The 22401-nt window shown below is 34.6% G+C and overlaps 1 protein-coding gene across 2 annotated transcripts in view; it reads right to left on the reverse strand.

Annotated features, from left to right (window-relative positions):
* The window catches only part of NBAS (NBAS subunit of NRZ tethering complex), a 178875-nt gene that overhangs the window by 89743 nt on the left and 66731 nt on the right, over window positions 1–22401 (reverse strand). The window contains exons 33-40 of one of the 2 annotated variants that reach the window (XM_035320544.1): window positions 18927–19040; window positions 17255–17412; window positions 14909–15007; window positions 7298–7465; window positions 6647–6760; window positions 6269–6392; window positions 1664–1740; window positions 955–1092 (exon numbers count right to left, since the gene is read on the reverse strand). In XM_035320544.1, the coding sequence (XP_035176435.1) occupies window positions 955–1092; window positions 1664–1740; window positions 6269–6392; window positions 6647–6760; window positions 7298–7465; window positions 14909–15007; window positions 17255–17412; window positions 18927–19040 (992 nt within the window). The remainder of the gene's footprint in view (window positions 1–954; window positions 1093–1663; window positions 1741–6268; window positions 6393–6646; window positions 6761–7297; window positions 7466–14908; window positions 15008–17254; window positions 17413–18926; window positions 19041–22401) is intronic. The other variant, XM_035320545.1, reaches the window with a different exon arrangement.

A 22401-nucleotide genomic window follows, 5' to 3' on the forward strand; every position in this document is an offset into this window, starting at 1 on the left:
CGATGAAAATGTCTGCAAGAGCATGAAAGGTTCCCAAACAGCAGAACTGGGCTAGTATCAAAACAGGCTTTTTCTGACCATAGAGGAAAAATGAGCTGTTCTGAATATAGAAAATACCTCCTCTTTTCCAGATATGATGGTGCTTAGTGATCTCTCTCTTCAGAGAATTTAGAGTGGTCTTTTAGCTGTAAAGCAGAGACAAGCTGAAAACCAAACAGTCCATAGAGTTTCAGGACAGGAGGAAAGAACTTTCTGAATTCTGTGAATACAAATAGGGCTCTTTTGGAGTGGCAAAAAAGAGTTTACATTAGCCTGACTTTTGCACCAATTCTAATTCCTACTAAGAAACCTGGGTTTTTACCAAACGTGTATGTCACCTTGCATATTTAGTTCAAGTTTATCATTAAACTCCCTTAATCACAAGTGATGAGTAAGAAGCAGAGCAGTGCCATTTCAGAAACAGAGACAGTAGCCACAGGAAATGAACCATTTCTTCAATGAACGAGGATGAACTTTAAAAACATCATACATGAACTAAAATACAGAACAATAAACGTCAGGAAAAGCTATGAAAAACTTTCGAACAGCCCTGTTCTTGCTTAAATGGACACTTGACTCATCCTAGGAAGTCCTTTATCAGTACTGCAAGATGACAGAATAGGCTATACACATTATTGCTCAGTGTTTCTAAGCTACTTTGAAGATGGCTAGTGCTACTACCTATCAATGACACTTGATACTACGCTTCAAGAACACACAATATACTTTTCCAGAGAATTTCAAGTACTTGCCTGTTTACAGCACTGTGGAAGAATAATTATGCATAACTTAGCAGGCTGTTCACAGTTTAAGTCAGATCAGCTCCTTAACAGGCTTAACTCATGTACTGGCTATTTAGAATAGCTTTAATGCTGCACATTAATGAATATGGTTTTAAAAAGAAAAAGTACTAACCCTGTAGAGAGGGTGGCACTTGTCCTTGAAACATGGTGCCAAACGAGCATAGATCTGCAGGCTGTAGTAATAACTTGCCAGCTGGAGAGATAATGCAGAATGCAATTGCTTTTCAAAGCATTTGTTGGCATCTACCACCTAGGAGAAAGAGAGCATTAATTTAGATGAAAGAATTAGCAAGCATACAATGTTAACTGCGCAAACTTTCTAAAAGCTCCTTGCTGTGATTTAGAAATAACTCTATGTTTTTTTCTGGCACAGAAATAAGTCACTAACCTCCTCTCCCCCCCCCACACAAAGATAATTCTGTATTATGTTTTTCTCCCCTTGCATAAACACTTAACCAAAATGATTTCCAAACTATGTCTTTCCCTTCTACACAATAAAGGCATTACCTGCATTTCTGAAATGCAGATAATTGTCAGTCAGGCAGTCTAACTTCTATGAAATGTGTCGTTTCACCAGTGCCATGCTCATAAAGCAGTCCAACAGCATTTGTTTAGAGCTACCTTTAAATGCATCAGCCCAAACCTTTCTATTTATATTTAATTGATCTCAATGGCAAATTTTCAAGCCCTACTGAAATTACATGTTCTTAGAGAATTCTGAAATCCAGAATAATCTTTTCTGGCAGAAGCATATATATATATATATATATATATATATATATACATATATATATATATATATGAAATCACTATCAACATACCTGTGGCAGTGCAAGTAGATAGGCAAGAGACAAAGCCATATCATTTGGTAAAGCATCACTTGCCAGTTGTAGCAGAACTGCAACATACAGGGAACAGAAATAAAGCTTTGATTACTGACCCATCCAGCCTTGACAGTTAGCAAATGAAATGTTTTCAGTTTAACTTTATTTTATTAGACTCTAGCTTGAAGCACCCTATACATACTTAATTAAACACTAATCAGTGCAATCCAGAAACTGATAATATGTAATTAAACTGCAGTGCAGCTTTACCTTGACTTCCAGGCAAAGTGTTCCATGCATTAACCAAACAAGAATGAGACTGTGCAGTAACAGATGCTAAACAAAGCCACTGAAATACCATCTGAAATGATTCAAAACAAGTAGACACGTTGCTTGTAAAGTCAAGGCAGTGGTATAATGCTGTGAACATTACAAAATACCAACCAGAGGAGCGTCACAAAATGTCTTCTCTTCAAGCCTGAGCTCTAATTCACTTATCACTGAATGCAAGAATCTATATTAAAAGCCTTCATCTTAAAAATAAAGAGCAACAAGTAGCATACATTTTTAAGTAAGAAACTAAGCAAAAATAATAAGCAAGAGAATTCCCAGAAACTTTAGAGAGAAACAAGCTGATCTGGATCATGCATACTGTAAAATGTCACTAAGAAATAATCTAAATAAACCACTGATAGGTACACCTAAAATATATTATCCAACTGACAAGTTACAAATAGTAACTTGGTACAGTTAGTTAAGCTAAAGTTTGAATAACTATGTCGATGGAAAGGTATCACCAACTAGAATGAGCTAATTTAGTAAATAACACACAGATAATGAGAAGTTTCCTTAATTGAATGTTCGTGTTTGTTTTAATAAATTCTAATGCTAAGCTTAGAAAGAAAGTAGCTGAGGAAAATGAACAGTTATTATGAACAAAGTTAAGAAACCTGGAAGAATGGGAAAATTCATGTCTTTTTACTGAAGCAGACACTGTAGTTCTTATATCTGCTTTTCACTTCTGGTTTTAGGAAAAGAGAAGAAAAATAACGACAACCTTTTATACAGTGATTCAAATCAGATTAGCTAGCATTCTTCTAGGATATTTACATTTCAATTGAAACTCAACAAAAAGTTAGGGGAAAAAAAAAAGCACACACATGCAAAACCACCTCCAAACAATAACTCCCCAGCTCCTGCCACATACTGCAAACAGAAATTTCAGCACAAGAATGCAGTAGAAATGAATATAAAGAATAATGATTCTAAAAAACATAGACTTCCAGTACAAATGAAAAAAATATTTGCTTTTCCTAAGTTTGAGATAAGGGCTTTTTAGTTTAAAAATAGAAACCATTATATTTTACTTTACACAAATTGGCGAATTAACAGTGGCACAGACACAACGCTAGTGCCCAAGATTTGTTGATTAATAACAGGATCTCTCATTTATATATTTTTTAAAGTGTCACCATGTTTATCATGGCAGCTTCAACAAACAATTGCAAAAATAATTATTCTGATGATACACTCAATAGTTAGTTTTAGGGGTACAGAATGCAAATTATTAATTCCAGGAGCAACTTCAAAAATTTTAGGAGACCTGGATCAGAAAGTGCTTAAGGAATTTTAAATATACAAGGAAAAAAAATAAATATTGTTTTCATTTTTCATGGACTTTTTTCTATTCCAAGCAGCAGAACCCCTCTTTCCACAGCTTTGCTCTTTGCACCGTTTAAAAAAGTCTCAAATGCCTTTATTTCCACATTGCATAAACTACTCTTAAGGGCATGCTGGGAAGAAATATTTTTATTTTACAGACACAGACCCCCCAGTGAATTCTTTGTTCCAAAGAATAAGTTATAAAAGGCTTGAATGATCACTTACAATTTTCAGATTATCATTAATTTGCCACCAGACTGATTTAGTGGATTTACATGCTGGCCCTCAGCCACACACAACAAGCAAATTTTCTACGTGACAAGGCATCGCAGAGGTCGTCTGGATGGCAACATTAAAGTTACTGCAAATACAAATCTGTCCATCAGGAACTATGCTTCAAAGAGGTCCTACCAACAGTTTCTTGCTGCTGACAGCTTGTTTCTGTTGCATTCAAAACAACCTGGATGCTGTCCAACCAAAAATAATAGAACTTTGGAAATATCTAATATTAAAATCTTTATGAGTTAGTTTGCAAAACTGGTATTTTGTATTGTGAGCACAAGCTAAGCTATTTTAAACATTCTTACAAGCATCACTAGTCGAACAGAAAAAGCCTGTTTGGATAGAAAATGGGGGAAGAAAGTTATTTCTTTGTAAAAGCTAATTCACCAATACCTAGAAGTTTTGTTGAAAGATGAAAGCTATCATTGTTCATTTAGCATGTGATAATAGAAGGTCAATTGAAGGTCAAAGTCCAAGGCTTGTGACCATACCAAATCCTATGTCCACAAAGCAGCAGCAAACTTAATCTTGAGTTTTATCTCACACATTTCCTCTGGGGAAGGTGTTCAGCCTTTCTCACACAACTGGAGCAATGCACTGCTATAATATTAGAAACAGAGTTTGATGCGTACTTCAAGTTCTCCTAAGACAATGTGCTAAGTGATATACTGTAAGGTGATTAGAACAAAAAATGAAATCCTGATATCAGAAAAAAAATGGATGATCGTGTACAACTACACACTTTAAGGGGGAGGTCAGAACCTCATGGGGTAGTAGTAACATCTCTCAAAGCACACAGCATGCCTCACAAGATTATAAAAAGAGATCAACTGCTTCTGTTATCATCACAAAATGAGTACTAGTAATAATTCATAAAATCTGCTCACCTATTCAAGACAGTTTTGAACTAATACATGTATTTAGTGTATTACAGCAATCATTCAAGTTCTCCAAGTGACCACTGCCTCCTTCATTATAGTGAGTTGTAGCACAGCTTATATTGCTGAAGGCTTAACTACTACATTTTAAAACTATAGAAACCACCACAAAGAGCAGCACCAGAACACATTTTCTTACTACTGAGCCATTCCTAGTTGCTATCACCATCTGGGAAGAACAGAAGTCTACTTCAGTTTTCTGTAAGTTACATAATTTGTTCGTCTAGTGAGAACTGAAATCATGCATATTTGGCAAAATACACAATACAGCTTTTCTTTAGAAGTTCTCTTATTGATATTAGCTGACAGAAAACCGTTCCTCTAAATAGAATGTATTTCAGAGAATCAGAGAACAAGTTCATTTCATCTTTTCTATGCCTTTTCTAAAACAGCTTTTTCCTTCACTCCCCTTGACACAAATTCCCACATAGATCTTCGGAGATACAACTGATGTTTAGTAGTCCAGTTTCCAGTAGGAAGGTAGAAGTTCAAAAACTAAACCTGGAATCTAAAATTTCTTTTCTTCTTCAAGTCCCAAAACCTGAAATTTTGATCTCAAAGGCACCCACTGAACTATAATCGAGCAGTTCCAATTACTCAGCTTGGAGCAGGAAGCATTAATAAGGATTTGCCAATTAACATCATTTGCCATAAAAAAGCAATGAATGTGTTTTACTCTTTGCCTCCCTCTCCCCTTTAAGACACAGGCATCACAAGCTTTCAGAATTTAAGATAAGAGATCACCTGTACAGACTTAAAATTATTTTTGCATTGAAAAAGTTTGAAAGGTAAAAAATATAAGTAAATGTATCCTCATTCAAACTTGCTGATGCCGACCTCCTCTAATTCGCAGTTAGTTTATTAAAACAGTACCAGTTATCTGTAGAAACATCACATATCTAAAAATAGAGAATTGTATACCTGTAAAACAGATATGCTGTTTTTCACTAAACAGTTGAAATAAAATGGTATGGATTATAAAGCAAGCCTCACTTGAAAATTTGCAAGTGATTAAATACACTCATTTTTCATGGCAGAACTTCCCATAGAGTAAAATATTACACAGACCTCTTCAGAAGACAGTAACAGCATGTAAATATTTAAATACTTCATTTCTTACACCAGCAGGAGACAGCAAAAAGAAAAAACAACTGTAGTTGTTTTGTTTTGCTTCTAAAAAGTGAAAGTGTTTCAGTTAACAAATTACCAAGTATAATCTATAAAATCTAGGAATTTCAAAAGAAAACAAAGTTCTACTGATTCCAGAAACTGAAGGTGAGCAGTTACATATCAAAATGCTCTAATGATCCTGTAATACTAAGTCCTGCATAAACAATGGCACAGGACCTAAACAAATGAATAACACATGGATATTAACACTGGGTTGCAAATTTCCTTTTAATTATGTTATTTTATAGTATACAGGAAACCTTCAATATTTTTTTTTCCTTTACAATGTACATATCCCTGTTGGCCCTCAAATAACAATTCTGCTTATTTAAAGCCAACTTTCAGAGTTTAGATTTCTACTCTCTACTGAGCAACTCCTTTTAGAAATACCACTATTCTTGAAAACTGCAGCTAATTCTATCAAGACTACTTACCAACATAAGAACACTTTAAAAGTGGAGAATAGTACATAATGCTTAAACCTAACTATAGCTTCTCCTAAAGTTACTATATAAACTAAATACAGAAGTGAATACACATATACCCATACCTTCTGTAGTTGGAAGTAGATTTTTTCCTTCACTCTTCGTCTCTGTCAGTTTCTCTGTTCTCAACAATACTTCTGCAAAGCTTTCCAAAGAATTGTTCTGGTATGTGCCATAGCTGCTTTCAGACTAGAAGTAAAATAAGATAACTGATGCATGAGCACTAGTATACAGTTATGTTTAGTTCACTTACATCAGATATAGTTATCAACTTCTGTTCCTGCATTTGCTTTCATTTCTGTTTAAGACTTTTTTCTTACTATTGCACAAAATTTCAAATCCTTCCAAGACAAACAAACAATATAAAATCCATATCATTACTTAACTAGAAGATCTCAACAGAAAAAAAAATAACAATTCAGAATTCTGTAACTGAAACTTACTTCTGCAACATATGGATCAGCAATTAGAGATTCATAAAATGGATGACAGCCTTGCTTTTCCACAGTGGCATTTTCTCCAGGCCCACTTTTTAACACATCTCCAAATTCTTGGCCCTGGGAAAAACAAGTATAGGTGTGATGTAACAAAAAAAAAAAAAAGCTCACTACGAAGTCTTTAACTGCAATTCAGAAGGGAAGCACGTGTAAATGGAAAGATCCCTGAATTCAACTGGGATCAAGACAAGAGTCATCCTAAATAAAGCAATGTTGAATCAAGTTCAGTATTCAGAGAGAATCACAATCAAAAGCAGTATTAGAGCTTGGAATATAAATAGACATTATGTAAAGTGTTGACTTCACTGTGCTTTATTCCCTAAAGTTCTGAAGTTCTGTGAAGTTTAAACTATGCTTTCTCACACTATGCTAAAAATAATTATGATAATAATAATAAAACATATTAGAAAAAAATAGGTAACTCCTTTAGATGGATTCTTTCATTGGGATTTGCTTGCAAATAGTCCCTTGTTGTCTCTAGTTAACTTAACAATTTGAGGTCTTCAGTTGTCAGGTGTGTCTACAAAGGAGCCCTGCTTTTATTCTAACATAGCAGTGAATGTGTAAGTATCTCAAGACATATCAGCAATCCCTTACATGTAACGGTCGAAGATAAGTTAGTGATCTTTTCCACCACTGTCCATCACTGACAGCATGCAGCATGGCTTTTGTAGTCATAGTTGTGTTAGACAACACCTTCATGGTTTTTGTTGTCGTCCAGTACAACAAATCTGCGGACTGGCTAGAGGAGACCGTGGTTTCATCCTGTGAGCATATCCAACACACAATGGCAAGCGTTAGACTCATGCTTTAACTAGATTAAAGACCTAAAAGCCAAAACACATTAGTTTACACACACTATGTTAATAATTTATTTTAATGTTAATTAATTTAGGCAACAGATATTGTAAAAAAAAGTAAAGTTAAAAGTGATTTAAGTCTCAATCTGCAGTGAGTAGCATTATCAGTAGATTGTGCCCCTTGTATAATATCACGTGTCCATAGATATCAGCTGTGTATAATTCCAAAGTTTCTAATGACAATGTTCTACATAATTGTTGAGTATTGCTATTAAAATAACAAATCTATCTATAATACATGAGGAGACTGAGCATGCTAAAATGAATCATCACTAATTCAAGACAGCTGATAGAAGATACAATCTCATGTTAATAGAGGTAGCATTTATTGAGATGAGTTCTCAGTGTAATATGTTTTCATCACACAACCTTGACTAACTTCACTTACAGCAGCAAACAGAGCTCCCCACACTGAAGGCAAAATAGCATCATCACAAGACAAAGGTGGACAATGTAGGCATACCCCACCCTTTGTCCCTTCACATCACAACAACAAAAAATCCTCACATTTCGGTGGGGAAAAGATGAAGAGATGTTAACACTCATCTCCAGACCAAGTGAGTATGTATTAAGATTTGAAATTCTGCCCTGAGCACTTCCAAGGTACAAATCTAGCAAGCCTAACAGACTGTGAAAAAGAATCCAAGATCCTGACCTAGCCTATTCTCAAGCCTGAGCTGCTTCTGCAACATATGTATGTTGTCCCGCAAAATGTGTTCACTCAGCCTCAGCAGACTCGCATTAAAATCAGTTAAAGTAGAGGACAGTCTGCAAATGGAGGTTTCTGCATCAGCTCTTCCTCTTGTAAAGCATTTAATTAATACTCAAAATATCCATTTTGGTTGATCTGTACTTACTATTCCAGCCATGAAAGGTTCATGTCCATTGCATGCTTTACAAAACTTGCACATTAGAATAGAACCATATCATTAGCATGCTAATGTAAATACTGCCTTCAGCTACATAAAAAATAAATATTCCCCTCCATACAGTATATTTCAACCACTTTATCTCCAATGCTTCTTCATAACAGTTCAATTATTCATTTCCCCATACACCAAAGTTTACAGAAATAGAAGAATTCTACCTGCATAACTAATAAGTGAGCGGGAGGTATTAATTCACAGCTTACTAACTTGTGACAAAATTTCAGACATCAAAGCAAAAGGATACCGAGTTATGCTCAAGTGAGCAATGCCCCACAGGAACTTAATTGACAAAACATCTGTTAGCTTCAAGGTAAAATTTCACTGCAGACAACCTTATTTTTAGTACCCGTAATTCTATTATACACTGCCTTAACATGATCATTAAAGTAACAGGCCCATTTTATGTCTTTCTTGCCTCTAAGACTTCAGCATTTTATTCACTTCTTTTTCAATTTTATCTAAAATTATTTTCTGAATTTCACAGCAATACCACTAATGAACTAGCCAACTAGACTGGAAATTTGAACTCGTCACCAAATGAACAAAGAGCATGCTAAGCGCAACACACCAGAGTTTTTACTCCTCTGAAAAGTAAATAGCAATATAACAGCCTAGGTCTGGTGGCTTTTTATGAGGGGTGGGGAAGGGGAAACAATTAAAAAATTCTTGTTATAATCAACACTGTGGTTTTTTGTTTGTTAGGTTTGTTTGTTTTTAATAAACACTGTTTAATGTTACTTGCACTACAGGTTTTTGTTATGTATTTTAAATGTTACATACAAAACACTAATTTCTCTGCCTGGTTGCTTTATGTCACTTTGATTCTGTGGATTAACTCGGGAAAAAATATATATATATATATGTTTTTTTTAATTTTTTATATATATATATATATTATATATATATATATATATATATATATATAATTATTTTCCCCTCCAAGTTTCCAACTGCATTTGAGAAAAACATTTTCAAAAATAAAGCTCCTTCAGTAGAGTGTATGCTGGTATAGTTCTACCATTATCAGAAAAACTCTGATAAGGATTTATTGATTTTACTAAATGGAATTTTAACCATTACCGTATTTTCTGCACAAATAAGAATTGTGTCATCTGAAAACTAGAACAGAAACCTAGAACAGCAACACTTACCACAACTCTGTGCTATCCTGAATAAACCTCTGACAAACTAAGTGATTTCTTAACGATTATTGAAGATCTTGTTTAATAGGATAACTTTAATTATGCCCTTTAATTATGACTTCAGTAATTTATTATAGCTTGGGGATTTTGAGGGAAATTTTCTTATAGCAGCTAAAAAAAAAAAAAAATCTATGAATCTAACTTTATGTAAAACAGACTCAGACAACAAATTGTAAGTCATCAAGATAAGCTAAAATAACAGCTACAATACTAAAATATTCCCCCAAACAGTCTAACCCAGGGACAAAAAAAGCAATGCCAACTGTTTGCTTTTTTTTTTTTTTTTTTAAATAAGCCACAGAACAGTGATAAATTAAAACACCTGCAACATAGTTTTTGTTTGTTTGTTTTTTAATGACAGTTAAACAAGGTGAAAGGGTCAAAACATGCAGAAACCATATTACTAACGCACCGTATGCATTAATAGTCTTGTGAAGAAACACAGAATCATAGATTTGTTCAGGCTGGAAAAGACCTCTAAAAGTCCAAACTTTAACATCATGTTAAAGTCCACCACTAAACCATGCTATTAAGTTCTACATCTACATGTTTCTTGAAGACCTCCAGGGATGGGGACTCAATCACACCCCTGGGCAGCCTGCTCCAATGCTGCACAACCCTTTCAGTAAGGAAATGTCTCCTAATATCCAACCCAAATCAGCCCTGGTGCAACTTGAGGCCATTTCCCATCGTCTTACCACTTGGTGCTTGTAAGAAGAGCCCAATCCCCACCTCATTAAAAGGAAACAAATGCTAACACTAAAATCTGTTAAAGAAAACCTGCATAGGCTGACTATATGAAAGGTTACCTAAAGGTTATGTAATTACACAAAGTAAGGTGGAACAGACTCTACTTACTGGACAAAACATCAAGTCTTAGCTTTCCTTTTCATTTTTCGCTTTTTGGTATTCCCATCAGAAAGCAGGAATTTAAGTATTTTTACATATGCATCCATGTATACTGTACATTCCTGTTCTGTGTCTTGAAATTTTTTTTTTATTATTTTTTTTTATTTTTTTTTACCATTTTTGTACAACACCTCTATCATGAACCTGTCTACATCAAAACTCCTGTCCAGTTCAGATAAATTAAAACATAAATGAGAAACTACAGAAAGGATCCAGCTCCAGATTATAACCTTCAGGTGTCACTGGATGTCTAAGGTCTCACTAAGTCTATTACTGTCATTGCAAACTAGAAAGTAATGCAGCCTTAAGCAGAGACAATGGATTACATTCAGCTACTTAAACACCGGCTTTGATGACTGTCTGATACATGGCAGTAATTAAGATACCTGCCTAACACTCATAGATCTGACAAGAGGACCTAGACTTTTTGGGTCAGTAGCTAAAGGACAGGAAAGATGCCTTAGGACATCTCAAATTGTTGGTATCTGTAATTAAGTGAATCAAGCACCTAACGGCTGGTTAGTTGCATTATTCTCTGTGCCTCATTGGTTAAATTGCCAGCAGCAGTTTACACAGTAGAAGTATGGAGTTCCACCTTGAGATCTTCACTTCCTCAGTACAAGAGTTCAGTGACGCTAAATGAACCTAATGCATAAAATACCATAAAGAATTACAGCTACCTCTTTCTATGAGCATTCTAATTTAGTCGTTACAGAATTAAAACCAGTATATTTACTATGCCACAAAACACAGCTCCTGTTAATCTCATGCATATCATTGTGTGTGTATATAAAGATTTATGTATCATAACTATTTGAAACTGCAACTATTTTTGCCCTTAAGTTCCACAGATTCCAAGTGGAACATTTTCCTGAGTACACTGCAGAAGTAAAACATTCCCTAATCATTGCTAATCAGCAACGTTAAGGATGCATGACACAGCAATTTAACATACACGAGTATTTAAAAAGATTCCAGATTCAGTGCATGGTTCCAAAAAAGAAAAGAAGATGCTAATTCTCAGTAGGAACTTATTTTTTTTCTTTTAAGCAACATTTAAGAAAAAAATTCCTATAATTTCTAAAGAAGAGTATCTTCAAATCATTTATGCTCTCCTATCAAAAGTTCCTTTCCAAGGAAACTTGAAACTATTAATTTATCTTGTGCTACTGTGACAGTATACAGTAATTAAGTTTTCACATTCACATATGTAAAAGATAATGATTTTATTTACAATGGACAGAATGCATGTTTTAAGTATTAAGCAGATCAAGCACAACGTCAGAGCTCATTTACAAGGCAAGATTTACAGTGGTTATTGTTTTTACTGCTTATATACAACACAGCATCTCACAACTAAGAATTATATTTTAGTCTAATAAAAGCATTTCAAAATATCATTGCTAACATTAATGAATCAAGGCCTTAATTTTTCTCACTGAGATAGTTTGTGCAGCACTAGATGAATTGCTGAGGCACTTGCAGCATACTACAAAGAGAACGAACAGTAAGCATGAAGGAAACTTAATAAGCAAAATATTCTGCTACGTTGGAGTCACTGTAGCTTCAAAAGGAAAACTTCTCCAATGGTTCCACTGAGTTCCATCACAAGTGACAAGTCAGGTGTTTTGGTCATGAAGTACTACATACTAGAGTAAATGCATGAGTTCCTACAGAATAATTATGTGCATCTCTATTGTAGCAGTCAGGAATTTCCTACAAAGACTTACTTAAATCAATATGACAGCTATGTTAGGTGACACATTTGCACATAACTTGTGAAGAAACGTAGCCAGCTGCTAGCAAGATTCCTGCAAATTTCATGGGGGGAAAAAAAAAAAAAAAGTTTGGAAAAAAAGAAAGAGCCATAAAACAACAAAGATAAATGAGTTTAGACATGAATAGAGAGTTCTTCCTCTACATCCAAAAAAAAAAAAAAAAGAATAATTGAAAAGTATAACCCGCAGCTGATGGAAAACGCACAGGAAAATGGCAGTGGAAACTAACGATCAATACAAAAAGAGGTAGAAAAAGATCTCTAAAGAGATCTTTTAGATAGAAAGGTTGATTGATTAACAGATAGGTATTTTCAAAGTAACAGAGAAAGAAATGCCCAAAAACATATACCCTAATTAACCTTAGTTCAATGGAAAATCATGTTTTGAGCATTAATTTGAAAAGTTATCGCTAAGTGAGGAAGAAGAACATTTGTGAAGTCCTTAAGAAAGGGATGTTTTAAGTCAAAACAGAAGTAAAGAAAGGAGTAAAAAGGCAAAAAGATGTTATAGTTTGAAATTCTGTGCGAGACAATGAAGGCAAGAAGCAGGAAGAATTATGTGACGTGCAACTACAGCGATTGCAGTTACGGGATTCAGTTACATCAGAGACAGAATTTTTGAACATACTGAACTTCTAACATTTCATATGTCTATAAAAAAGGTAAGTTTATTCAGTGCCTAAATATTTTTGGATATTTTTCCTATTGTGTCATTGCAAAATACCGTAAGAAATGAAAGAAGCTATAATTCCCATAAAAATCAACTGGGAGCAGATAATAAGTTAAAATTAACAAATACACAGACCTCATTTCATACTGTAACATTTGACTGGAAAACAAAGCTGTATTACAAAAACAACAAAAACTCGTAATGCTGCACCATACACATTTGCCCAGTCTACTGTGTGCAGACTTCCAACTGTAGACAACTAACTACAACGAAGGGGAAAAAAAAAAAGAATAGATATTGGATGAAATAAGAGTGAATAATTTTCTAAATGCAAATCATTCACTATAGTTAAAATTGCTTCAGATATCTAAATTGAACTGATAATGAAGCTAATTAGTGAGTTTACTGAAGACTGATAAACCCTTATGTATATTTCTGAATTCATTTATATGCGCATACAATTGTTCTGTCACAACAAACATTTGATAGTACTAGAGCATATTACGGATGATGTGTGACAAATTTGTCATATGCTACAATTTGTTAAAATATGCATACATGCCCTAATCAAAAGGCTCCACAATTTTATTAACATTTATTTGACAATCTTGCTCTCAGATAAATTTATTTACCAATTCCCAGAAAATAAAATGTGTTCATGCTAATAAACAGACCTCTTCTTCATGGCAATGATTCTAGATACATAAGGTAAAGGTTTACCTCACTGAATGTCTTCAGTGATGTTTCACTTTCCTTCCCATTGTTACTTTTATATATATATGGAAATATGTATATGTATGTGTTTACACATAATTTATTTATATGAAATATGCATGTATGTATGCACAAAAATATGCATACATAAAATATATACATACTCAGAACTTCTGCCCCCATTCCAATAACATGGCAGGGACTTATTTATTATTTAGCTACATGGTGTTAAATATGCCAAATGCAAAGACTAACATGTTCCATCTAGAGCTGTCGTTGGTAAAAACTCCTTTAACGGAATAATGATAAGAAATCGGCTGCAATTTAAATATTCTGCTCAAAAAGCCAAGCTACACAACTCAAACCACCTCTTTCTTCTTACTCTTCTTCCTACTTTAAGGTTAACATTTCTCCCCTCCCACCCTGAGATTTGTTTATAATCTACAGGAAAACTTGAACAGAAAAGATGAAAGGGAAAAATAAAGAGTGTAAACTACATTAAAAATCTACTTTTTCAAAATATTTTTTTAAACTAAACTTATAATTTCCACTCTCTGTAGAGGCTGAAAGAGATGGTCATTTCTTTCAGAAACAGTAAATAGCATCATCTTTGAAGAGAAAAATGTAGTCCCAATCATACATGTACAAAATTAGATTTGTTAAAATTATAAACATGAAAAGTTCCCCCTTTGCCTCTATTCTCCACAAAGCTTAAAGAGTTGATGTACCTTCTAATCTTGCACATTATAAAATTATTTCACATATCTGAAAGTCAAAAAATGGTGAAGACATCACATACCTCATGATGCACAGTAAAAAAGAAAAAAAGTTTAACTCGATATGTTTTTGAATTAAATGCATAGCCCGGGTTTATTTTCATTTATTTTCAAATGTTTTGCCTCCCCCCCCCCCCATGGTGCTGCTACAATTGCCTGAGAAGAAGCAACAAAAATCTGAACAGACTATGCAAAAATATGTAAGCAAAGGTAAACCTAAAATAATCTAAGACTGAAAATTACTAGCCTTTAATTAGTAGCCTTTAATGCTGCATATTTTTTGTAGTAAAAGGGTAGATGACACACTCAGATTCAGTTCTTCAACATAATACAGAACGCGATCATTACTTTAAAAACTCTTTAAAGCTTACCTCTGTATCCCTACTGATCAGCGAAGACGGTATGGAGGTATTTACATTCTCATCTCCTTCTGAAGGAAGCAACTGGTAATTCACAGCTTGATAAAGAATCTACGGAGACAGAATAAATATAATCCCTTACCAGACAAATAATCATTATGAATCATAATTCCAATGTCATAGGAAAGCCAAGAAATTCTGATGCAAAGGTTCCACGACAGAAAAACAAGAAGTGAGGGAGGGAGAAGGAAACATACATATAACTTCCTCTCACTCTTGTAGTCCTTAGGCAAAATGACCTTCCCTTCTCTGTGATTTTTGTGCAACATTTTTTTTCCACGCAACATAAGAACTGCATTTATTTTGTTTGATTGTTAAGAGTTGTTTTGTTTGTTTTAAACTACCTGTAAGTTTCTGTACCATGTCAGCGAAGAACTTGCATGAAAAATACTCATTATTGGAACTGTACCTCTAAGGTGATGGGCAAGCAGAGACAAGTGTCACATGAACAGAACTTCAGCAGGTCGTAGATTAATGAAGTTCCACAAAAGACAGTTACGGTCTTTCAGTATCACCTGTTTACCATAAACTTCTGATAAAGATTTTTTGCGTTTATCTACCTATATACATGGAATGGTTTGGATTAGAAGGGACCTGAAAGATCATCTTATTCCAACCCCCCTGCCATGGGCAGGGACACCTCCCACTGGATCAGGTTGCTCAGTAAGGCACATACATTTGAACAGAACACAAGGCCATTTATGATGAATGCTGAAAAAATTATGCTTAGCTTTTGGAGAAAGTAATTGCAGAATAAACTGATTATGCATTCTTTCATGGAAATCATGACTTGGGTTTGGCTTCTTTAGGCAAGTATCAAATAAATTATCACTGAATGTTTGTGATAAATCATATTGTACTAACAAAGAACCCCCAGCAACCAATTCAATATCAAACTTTGTGAATGAAGGGGATAAATTTTTTTCCCTTGGAAAAGTAGGATGCAAGAGGGTAATAACTAGTGGATGAGCAGCTGTACTGCATTACAACTAACAGGAAAATAAGCTTTTAGAAGGAACAAGACAGCAATACAGGGGCAATGAATTGAGAGAAAGTTTAACACATTTTTGCTTAATACAGCACCAGAAGTTTTCGTAACTTCAAATTCTATGTATAGGTACCTGAGAGAGAAACAAGCTTTTATTTCTTTATTGTACAGGTATCAAGTTTGGAAAGAGTGCACTTGTGTTGAAAGTAGTAATTATACCTACCTGCTTCAAATTGAAGTGCTTTCACGATGAAAAAAATAAATAGTAAAACACAAGTAAATAAAAGTAAATAGTTCGTATCAGCTAGAGTTCATTTCAAACTGTTTGTAGCACTTAATTCTGACATTATCCTGTTACTGAGGCTGCAAAAACTGCCTTTATGTTTCCCATATTTCGCATGTGCTCTTCTACAGCAGAAATTTTGTAAAGTAAAAGGATATGCACTTGGAGTTGCCTTTATTAGATTGCATAAGTACTTTATCTATTGCTACCCTCTCCTCTGTGTCTTGAGACACAGAACATGAGCTCTCTGAGATTTTTATATTGTACAGAGAAAGCTGTCTAAGAGTTCACAGTGATTTACGAAAAATTCAGACTTAGACATAGCATGTAAGCCAAACCACAACTAAACTGAACAGAAATTCACCTTTTGGTAACCTAAATTACTGCACTGCAGTTTCAAAATAAGACCTTTAAATAGGTTTGCTATGTCACCTTGCCGTAACTTGCATTTAAATGTCACAGTAATCATTCTCATGGACATATGATCTGATGAACATTTAAGAGCTGATTCTGCTAAGAGTCAGTCATTGCAAAGTTAATAAAGATGGCTCAAATAAAAATGGTGTTATATTTGTTAGAATTACCAAATGATTAAATTAGTGAGAAAATTATTTCATCACATACCATAAAAATAAGAATAGATGTTTAATGAACTTTTAATTGGACATTTAATTAAGTAGATTACATGGTATAAACAGTTGACAGAACCTGGAAAACTTCCGAAAAAATGATTTAAATTTATTTGCAAATAGAACATTTAACAAGACAATAAATTAAGATATTAAAGTACTGAAGATGGATATAATTGTACTTCTAGTTGAGAAGCCATCATATAAAAATGGTTTAAAAAGACCTCGTGCTGAAATACAACAGCAAAAGTAGAAAAATAGCGTAGGAAAAGTATATACTTGCTGAGGCTGGGGGCAGCAGGCAGACAAATTTAAGGAAAGAAACTTAAAAATGAGAATTTCCCTTTAATGCATTGGTAAGCATTGAACCGCATGAAAGAAGTTTCAGAAATACCTACCTGGGTTTGCAATGAGCTGCTAACTCCCAGCAATGCCTCTATGGCATTTGGGGGACAGTGTGTCAGAGCAAAAGCCATGAGTTCCTGACGCATACGCAAGTCATGGAAGCCTTCTGACTGCCCAAGCTGACTGCATACTTCCCAGCTTTTAGGATAACCTACAAGAGAACACAAAACTTACTTAGTTAAGCAAGCTTCACAAGTGACAGGAGGAATCCACATAATTCTCACTGGATGAGACAAGAGCATGGCATGTGGCATTCCTACCAACACAGCCTGTGATAAAGGGGCCATAAAAGCTCCATAAAATGGAAACTCAACTTTAGACTGAAATACATATAAGATTCACTGCCACCATATTGTAAATATCATTATAATACAAATCTGTAAGCTTACACACTATATTTTTACATATTGCAATATGAAAATCAGAATGTACTTCAGTGCATAATATTAAATAGATTACAGGAGTGGCTTTAATATACATTAAAAGAACCTCAATTCATCAGTTTCTACACATACCCTCACAATCCTGAGACAGAAAGAGCCAGAAAAGCAAAACCCACGCTCCTTAGCATCTTGACATAAAATTGTCATTTAATTTCATTCATAACCTCACATACAAGACTTACATAAATAGCACAAATATTTTAAGAGCTTTGATAGAAGTGTAGAAGACCTGCACATTAGCCTACTTTGAATCCTTTAACGAGGACTCACTGGAAGGCAAGTTTTGGTGACTCCAGACAACCTCCAGCCAATCGCATATCCCTGTGGCAGCAACGAGCCATTTGGATGCCTGCCCTACTGACTTTCAGTGATACTGGCTGGGTCTACCATGGTGACCACACGTAACAGGCAATCAGGGTTCTATGCAATTTAGTAAGAAACCTAAGTCAGCACTTACCATTACAGCCAATAATACTATAAGCCTATTTTGGATGGAACACTAACAGCAATATTCCTACCCAGCTGCCTAACAAACTTTTATTTCTTGTCATTATTTCAAGAGATAAACAAGTGGGATAGTAACTGCACAGTAAGATCTTATAGTATATGAATGAACTTTTGCAAGCTGAAACACAACCTGATATTGAAATACATTTCCATACAGAAGTTTACAGAGAGGCATGACTGTGTATAAATGATACCAAATGCATACATACCAATATCTGTTTAATCTCAACAGTGTTTCACATGACCATCAACAAAAAACATAATACCAGAACACAGAAAGTAAGAGATTTAAGCAACATGACAAATTATATTTATATTATATTCCCTCTGTTTTCTTACAAGAAAAAAAAAAAAACATTGAAAAAACAATTAAAAATTGAATCCCTAATGGGATATATTTTTGAGCTTCTGGCACAAAAAATAAGGGATTATCTGAATCACATTACATGATACCGTTTGAGAGATCTCAGTAAACCACATTTAGAAAGACAGTGCTGCTCCAGTGGCTAATTCTGTAGGTCTATGACATACATGGGAGTTACCATATTACATACCACATGCCTTCTACAGCTGACATACTGCTGACTTGCACAATGAAGTTGATTTTTGAATGAAATGGATCAATGTAAAGTAAAATACTTCAGAGTGAGCTGAGAGTCAGAACTCAGATTTCCAACCACCATCACCCCACATAGCCCCCGTTTATTTACTTCACCTGCAGTCATGAGCTCTTGGCAATGCATACTAGCTGCTTTGTAGTCCTGGAAACTGAGAGCTTGTTCCACTAAAAGGATTAAAACTTGACCTTTTCTCTCCATCTGGTCATCTCCTGTACAAAAAATTGAACATTTTTATTAGTTGGAAGAAATAATCAACATAAGCTTCCTACTTTATTTCTTAAGAAAACTATATGCCACAACATGAAAATACCACCTTCTGGAAATAAAATTATCATTTTATTTTTCCTAAATATGAAACAACAGATAAATATTTTTAAAAAAGGAAAAAAAAGTGGCATTATAGCCAGCTAAAGAAATAACATAGATAACATGTTAAGTCTAGGTTAAAAAAGAGTTTAGAAGAAAAGCATATGCAGTCTTATTTATGTGTCAGCCAACAGATTAAACAGATTAAAACTGATATTAAAGATGAGAGATGTATAGAAACAAATACTTCAAGTGAATTGCAATAGAAAAAAAATGATATTTATAATTATACTGTTATAGTAAGCAAAGCCCCTAACTTAAACTGCCACTTCATGTAGACAAAGATTCCCAAGCCGTGAAAGACAAGCATTTAAAATCCCTTCCCTGCTAAATTTAGAGAGTAGAACTGAAACTACTTTATTACATCATACATGGATCTTGATCACCAGATCCCCTGGACAATGTCTACTCCCCAAAGGATGAGTCAAAACTAACACATCAGATACTACTGATGTCTTCTAACTGAAGTTTCAGTAACAACCTCTGTGGACAAATATCTTGACCTTAATTTTAAGAAATCAGCATTCACAAATGAAAATCTAATCAGACAACTCATCTCCTTTTCAAAGTCAGTTACAATCAATTACAAATAGCATGTATTCCTGTCACCCTTTATCAGCTATCTGTATTTATTATTTTTTAACAGCTTTTTCCAATTTAGAGTGAACACAAGAAATTAGGAATTATTTACTTTACTGAAACGAGTTGGTCCAGTCTCATGCTAAAACAGAGTCCACATTATCTATGTACCATATGAACAGGTGACTGAACATTCACAGGAATAATAATTCCACACTACTGATTTTAATTTAGGATGGAGGGATGGCAAGAAACCAATAAAAGTGAGTGGGTTTTTCAATGCAAACTTCTTCCTCATGTTTCTCTCCTATTATTAGAAGTGATTTTATGGAGTCACTGCTGACAGTCATTTGAAAAGGGCACTGGCTTATGAAACTGTATTACTACAACTTATGAAATGCAAATATTTCAGAAGGTTAAACAGAGCCAGTTTCAAAAACCACTTAAACAGTACATGTTCTTAAATTACATAGTTGTTATTTTTATTTTGCAGAATCATCAACATAGGCAAACCAAATTTGTTTTTAAAGCCTTCTTGAAAGATAAGATGTAGCAGTTGTGCTAGAATGACATTCAAGGAAGTGAAGTTACTCTAATTATTTAGCTCAATTAAGATTCCCCTAATCCCAGCCCATCACGACTAACTCAGCTGGGAGAGCACTTTGGCTTCCCATCATTTCCATCTCTTGGCCTCTCGCCCTATATACTGCCAACACATGGTGTTGCAAATTAATCACACCCAAGGCTCTTGTGCTGCAAATTTTGCCCTCTGGAACCAGGGAACTTCTTATCCAGGCAAAAGCAATTACAGATGACAAAGAGGTGTATCTGTCTACAAAAGCTAGATGTGAACTGTCATTCTGTAAGCAAACGATTTGTAGTTGCCACTCACCTTCTGATGCCCACCACTTCACCCTGACAGCATTACTACTTACGGAGAGATTTGTCAAAGTAGCAGACAAAAGCAAAAGGCAATAGAAATAATGAAACTATTGTTAGTCAGATTTCTGCTAAACCAACTAATCACTGCTATTTATTATTACTTAAAAATCAGTGGGATTGGAGGAGAGTCAAGCAACACTTGGAGCAAGGAATTGCTTTCTTCTTAGATATGCTTGAGCAGTCATATGTTGCCAAGTCCCTCCCCCCTCCCCCCCACCATTTTAGCTAATTAATTTTGATGCAGCAGATGCATCTCTGCGTGTTTTTACAAAAGCACAAGCATAAAACATAAGGGTTGTTTTCCTGCCAGTCCATGGCTATACTTTTTATCTCATCTCCATTTTTCTCTCATTTAAAGTTCCATTATCTTGATGCACACTGTTATGCTGGGGATTAACTGTCAGCTCTGTCACGACTAGTGAATACCCCGCAACGCACAGCTCGAACCCTTTTTCATGTGGCTTTCACTGCCTCAACAGTGCAGTCACTTAAAATACGACTCACTGCAGATTAGCAGCATGTTCTTAGTCATCTATTCAGACATGAAAAAAATCACTGCTTCAGCTTCATGACTCCTCATTTGAAGAGATTTTTAATAATAAAGCCTTATAAAAGTGAAAGGTTTTGAATCTAAGTTGTTGCCCTTGCCATTCTGATAGACACCCAAGATGTAAAAAAGGTTCCTAACATAAGGCAAACCATTAAAGTGATAACATTATTTTAACACCAAGTAATTCTGCATTAAGCCTTAATGTTAATGTCTGACATCCAGACTCAAACAAACCAAATTCAGAAACTGGAAAGGACATGCTAGTTTTATTTCCCTTTTATTATTTGCAAAACTGTTGTGTGTGTTCTGCTGCTTAGGACTAATGCTTCCTTATGTCATAACAAATACGCACTTATATTTTAAGGGTTACTTTGCTCAGTAAGATTTAGGTCTCTTCTACATACATAGTTTTTCCACATCCTTTTGTTACAGCATTTAGCTTTCAGATAGAAGTTGATAAAAGCAAAGATGGCATTACAAATGAGAGGAAAAATATGGAAGCTCAGAAATGACTGAAAGTCATTGGGTGGGGAGCAGGGAATACAGTATGGTCAAATACTTTAAAAAAAAAAAAATGAATCTAATTTGAGTATAATTTAAAAAAGCCAATTGAGACATTTTGCATAAGATAAATGTTTTATTTGTGAGTGAATAAAACAAAGAACATTAATCACATCAGAAAACTTAAAAGTCAAATGGAATCAAAATGGTATACATATACTCCAGAAACTCCACGTGAGGTACATTTACAAGACCACAGACCATCTGTATGGTTACTTCTACATACATAGGCAAGAAAGTCAGTGTTAAAAAGATGGATTTCAAAAATACAGTTTTAGCTGACTTAGGGATCTAAGCAAAGCTTAAAATTACTAGATATTACAAATATTAAAAGGAACTACATTACCACAAGGAAACTGTGAGAAAAGAGTGAGATGAATAGGAAATATTTCCAGGGATCTTGAATCAAAAATTGTCACAATAAATAGCAATGCTCCCTAGATCTTCTCTACTGTTACTGCGTATCAAGAAGATGTTAATTTCTGATGCGTAAGCTATGTTTTTTACCCCTTTTTTCACTCCTCTATTTTGTAAGCAAGTAATTACATAACATGAATTCTCTTGTGCTCTTT

Source organism: Oxyura jamaicensis, chromosome 3, assembly GCF_011077185.1.
Source record: "Oxyura jamaicensis isolate SHBP4307 breed ruddy duck chromosome 3, BPBGC_Ojam_1.0, whole genome shotgun sequence".
Lineage (NCBI taxonomy): Eukaryota > Metazoa > Chordata > Aves > Anseriformes > Anatidae > Oxyura > Oxyura jamaicensis.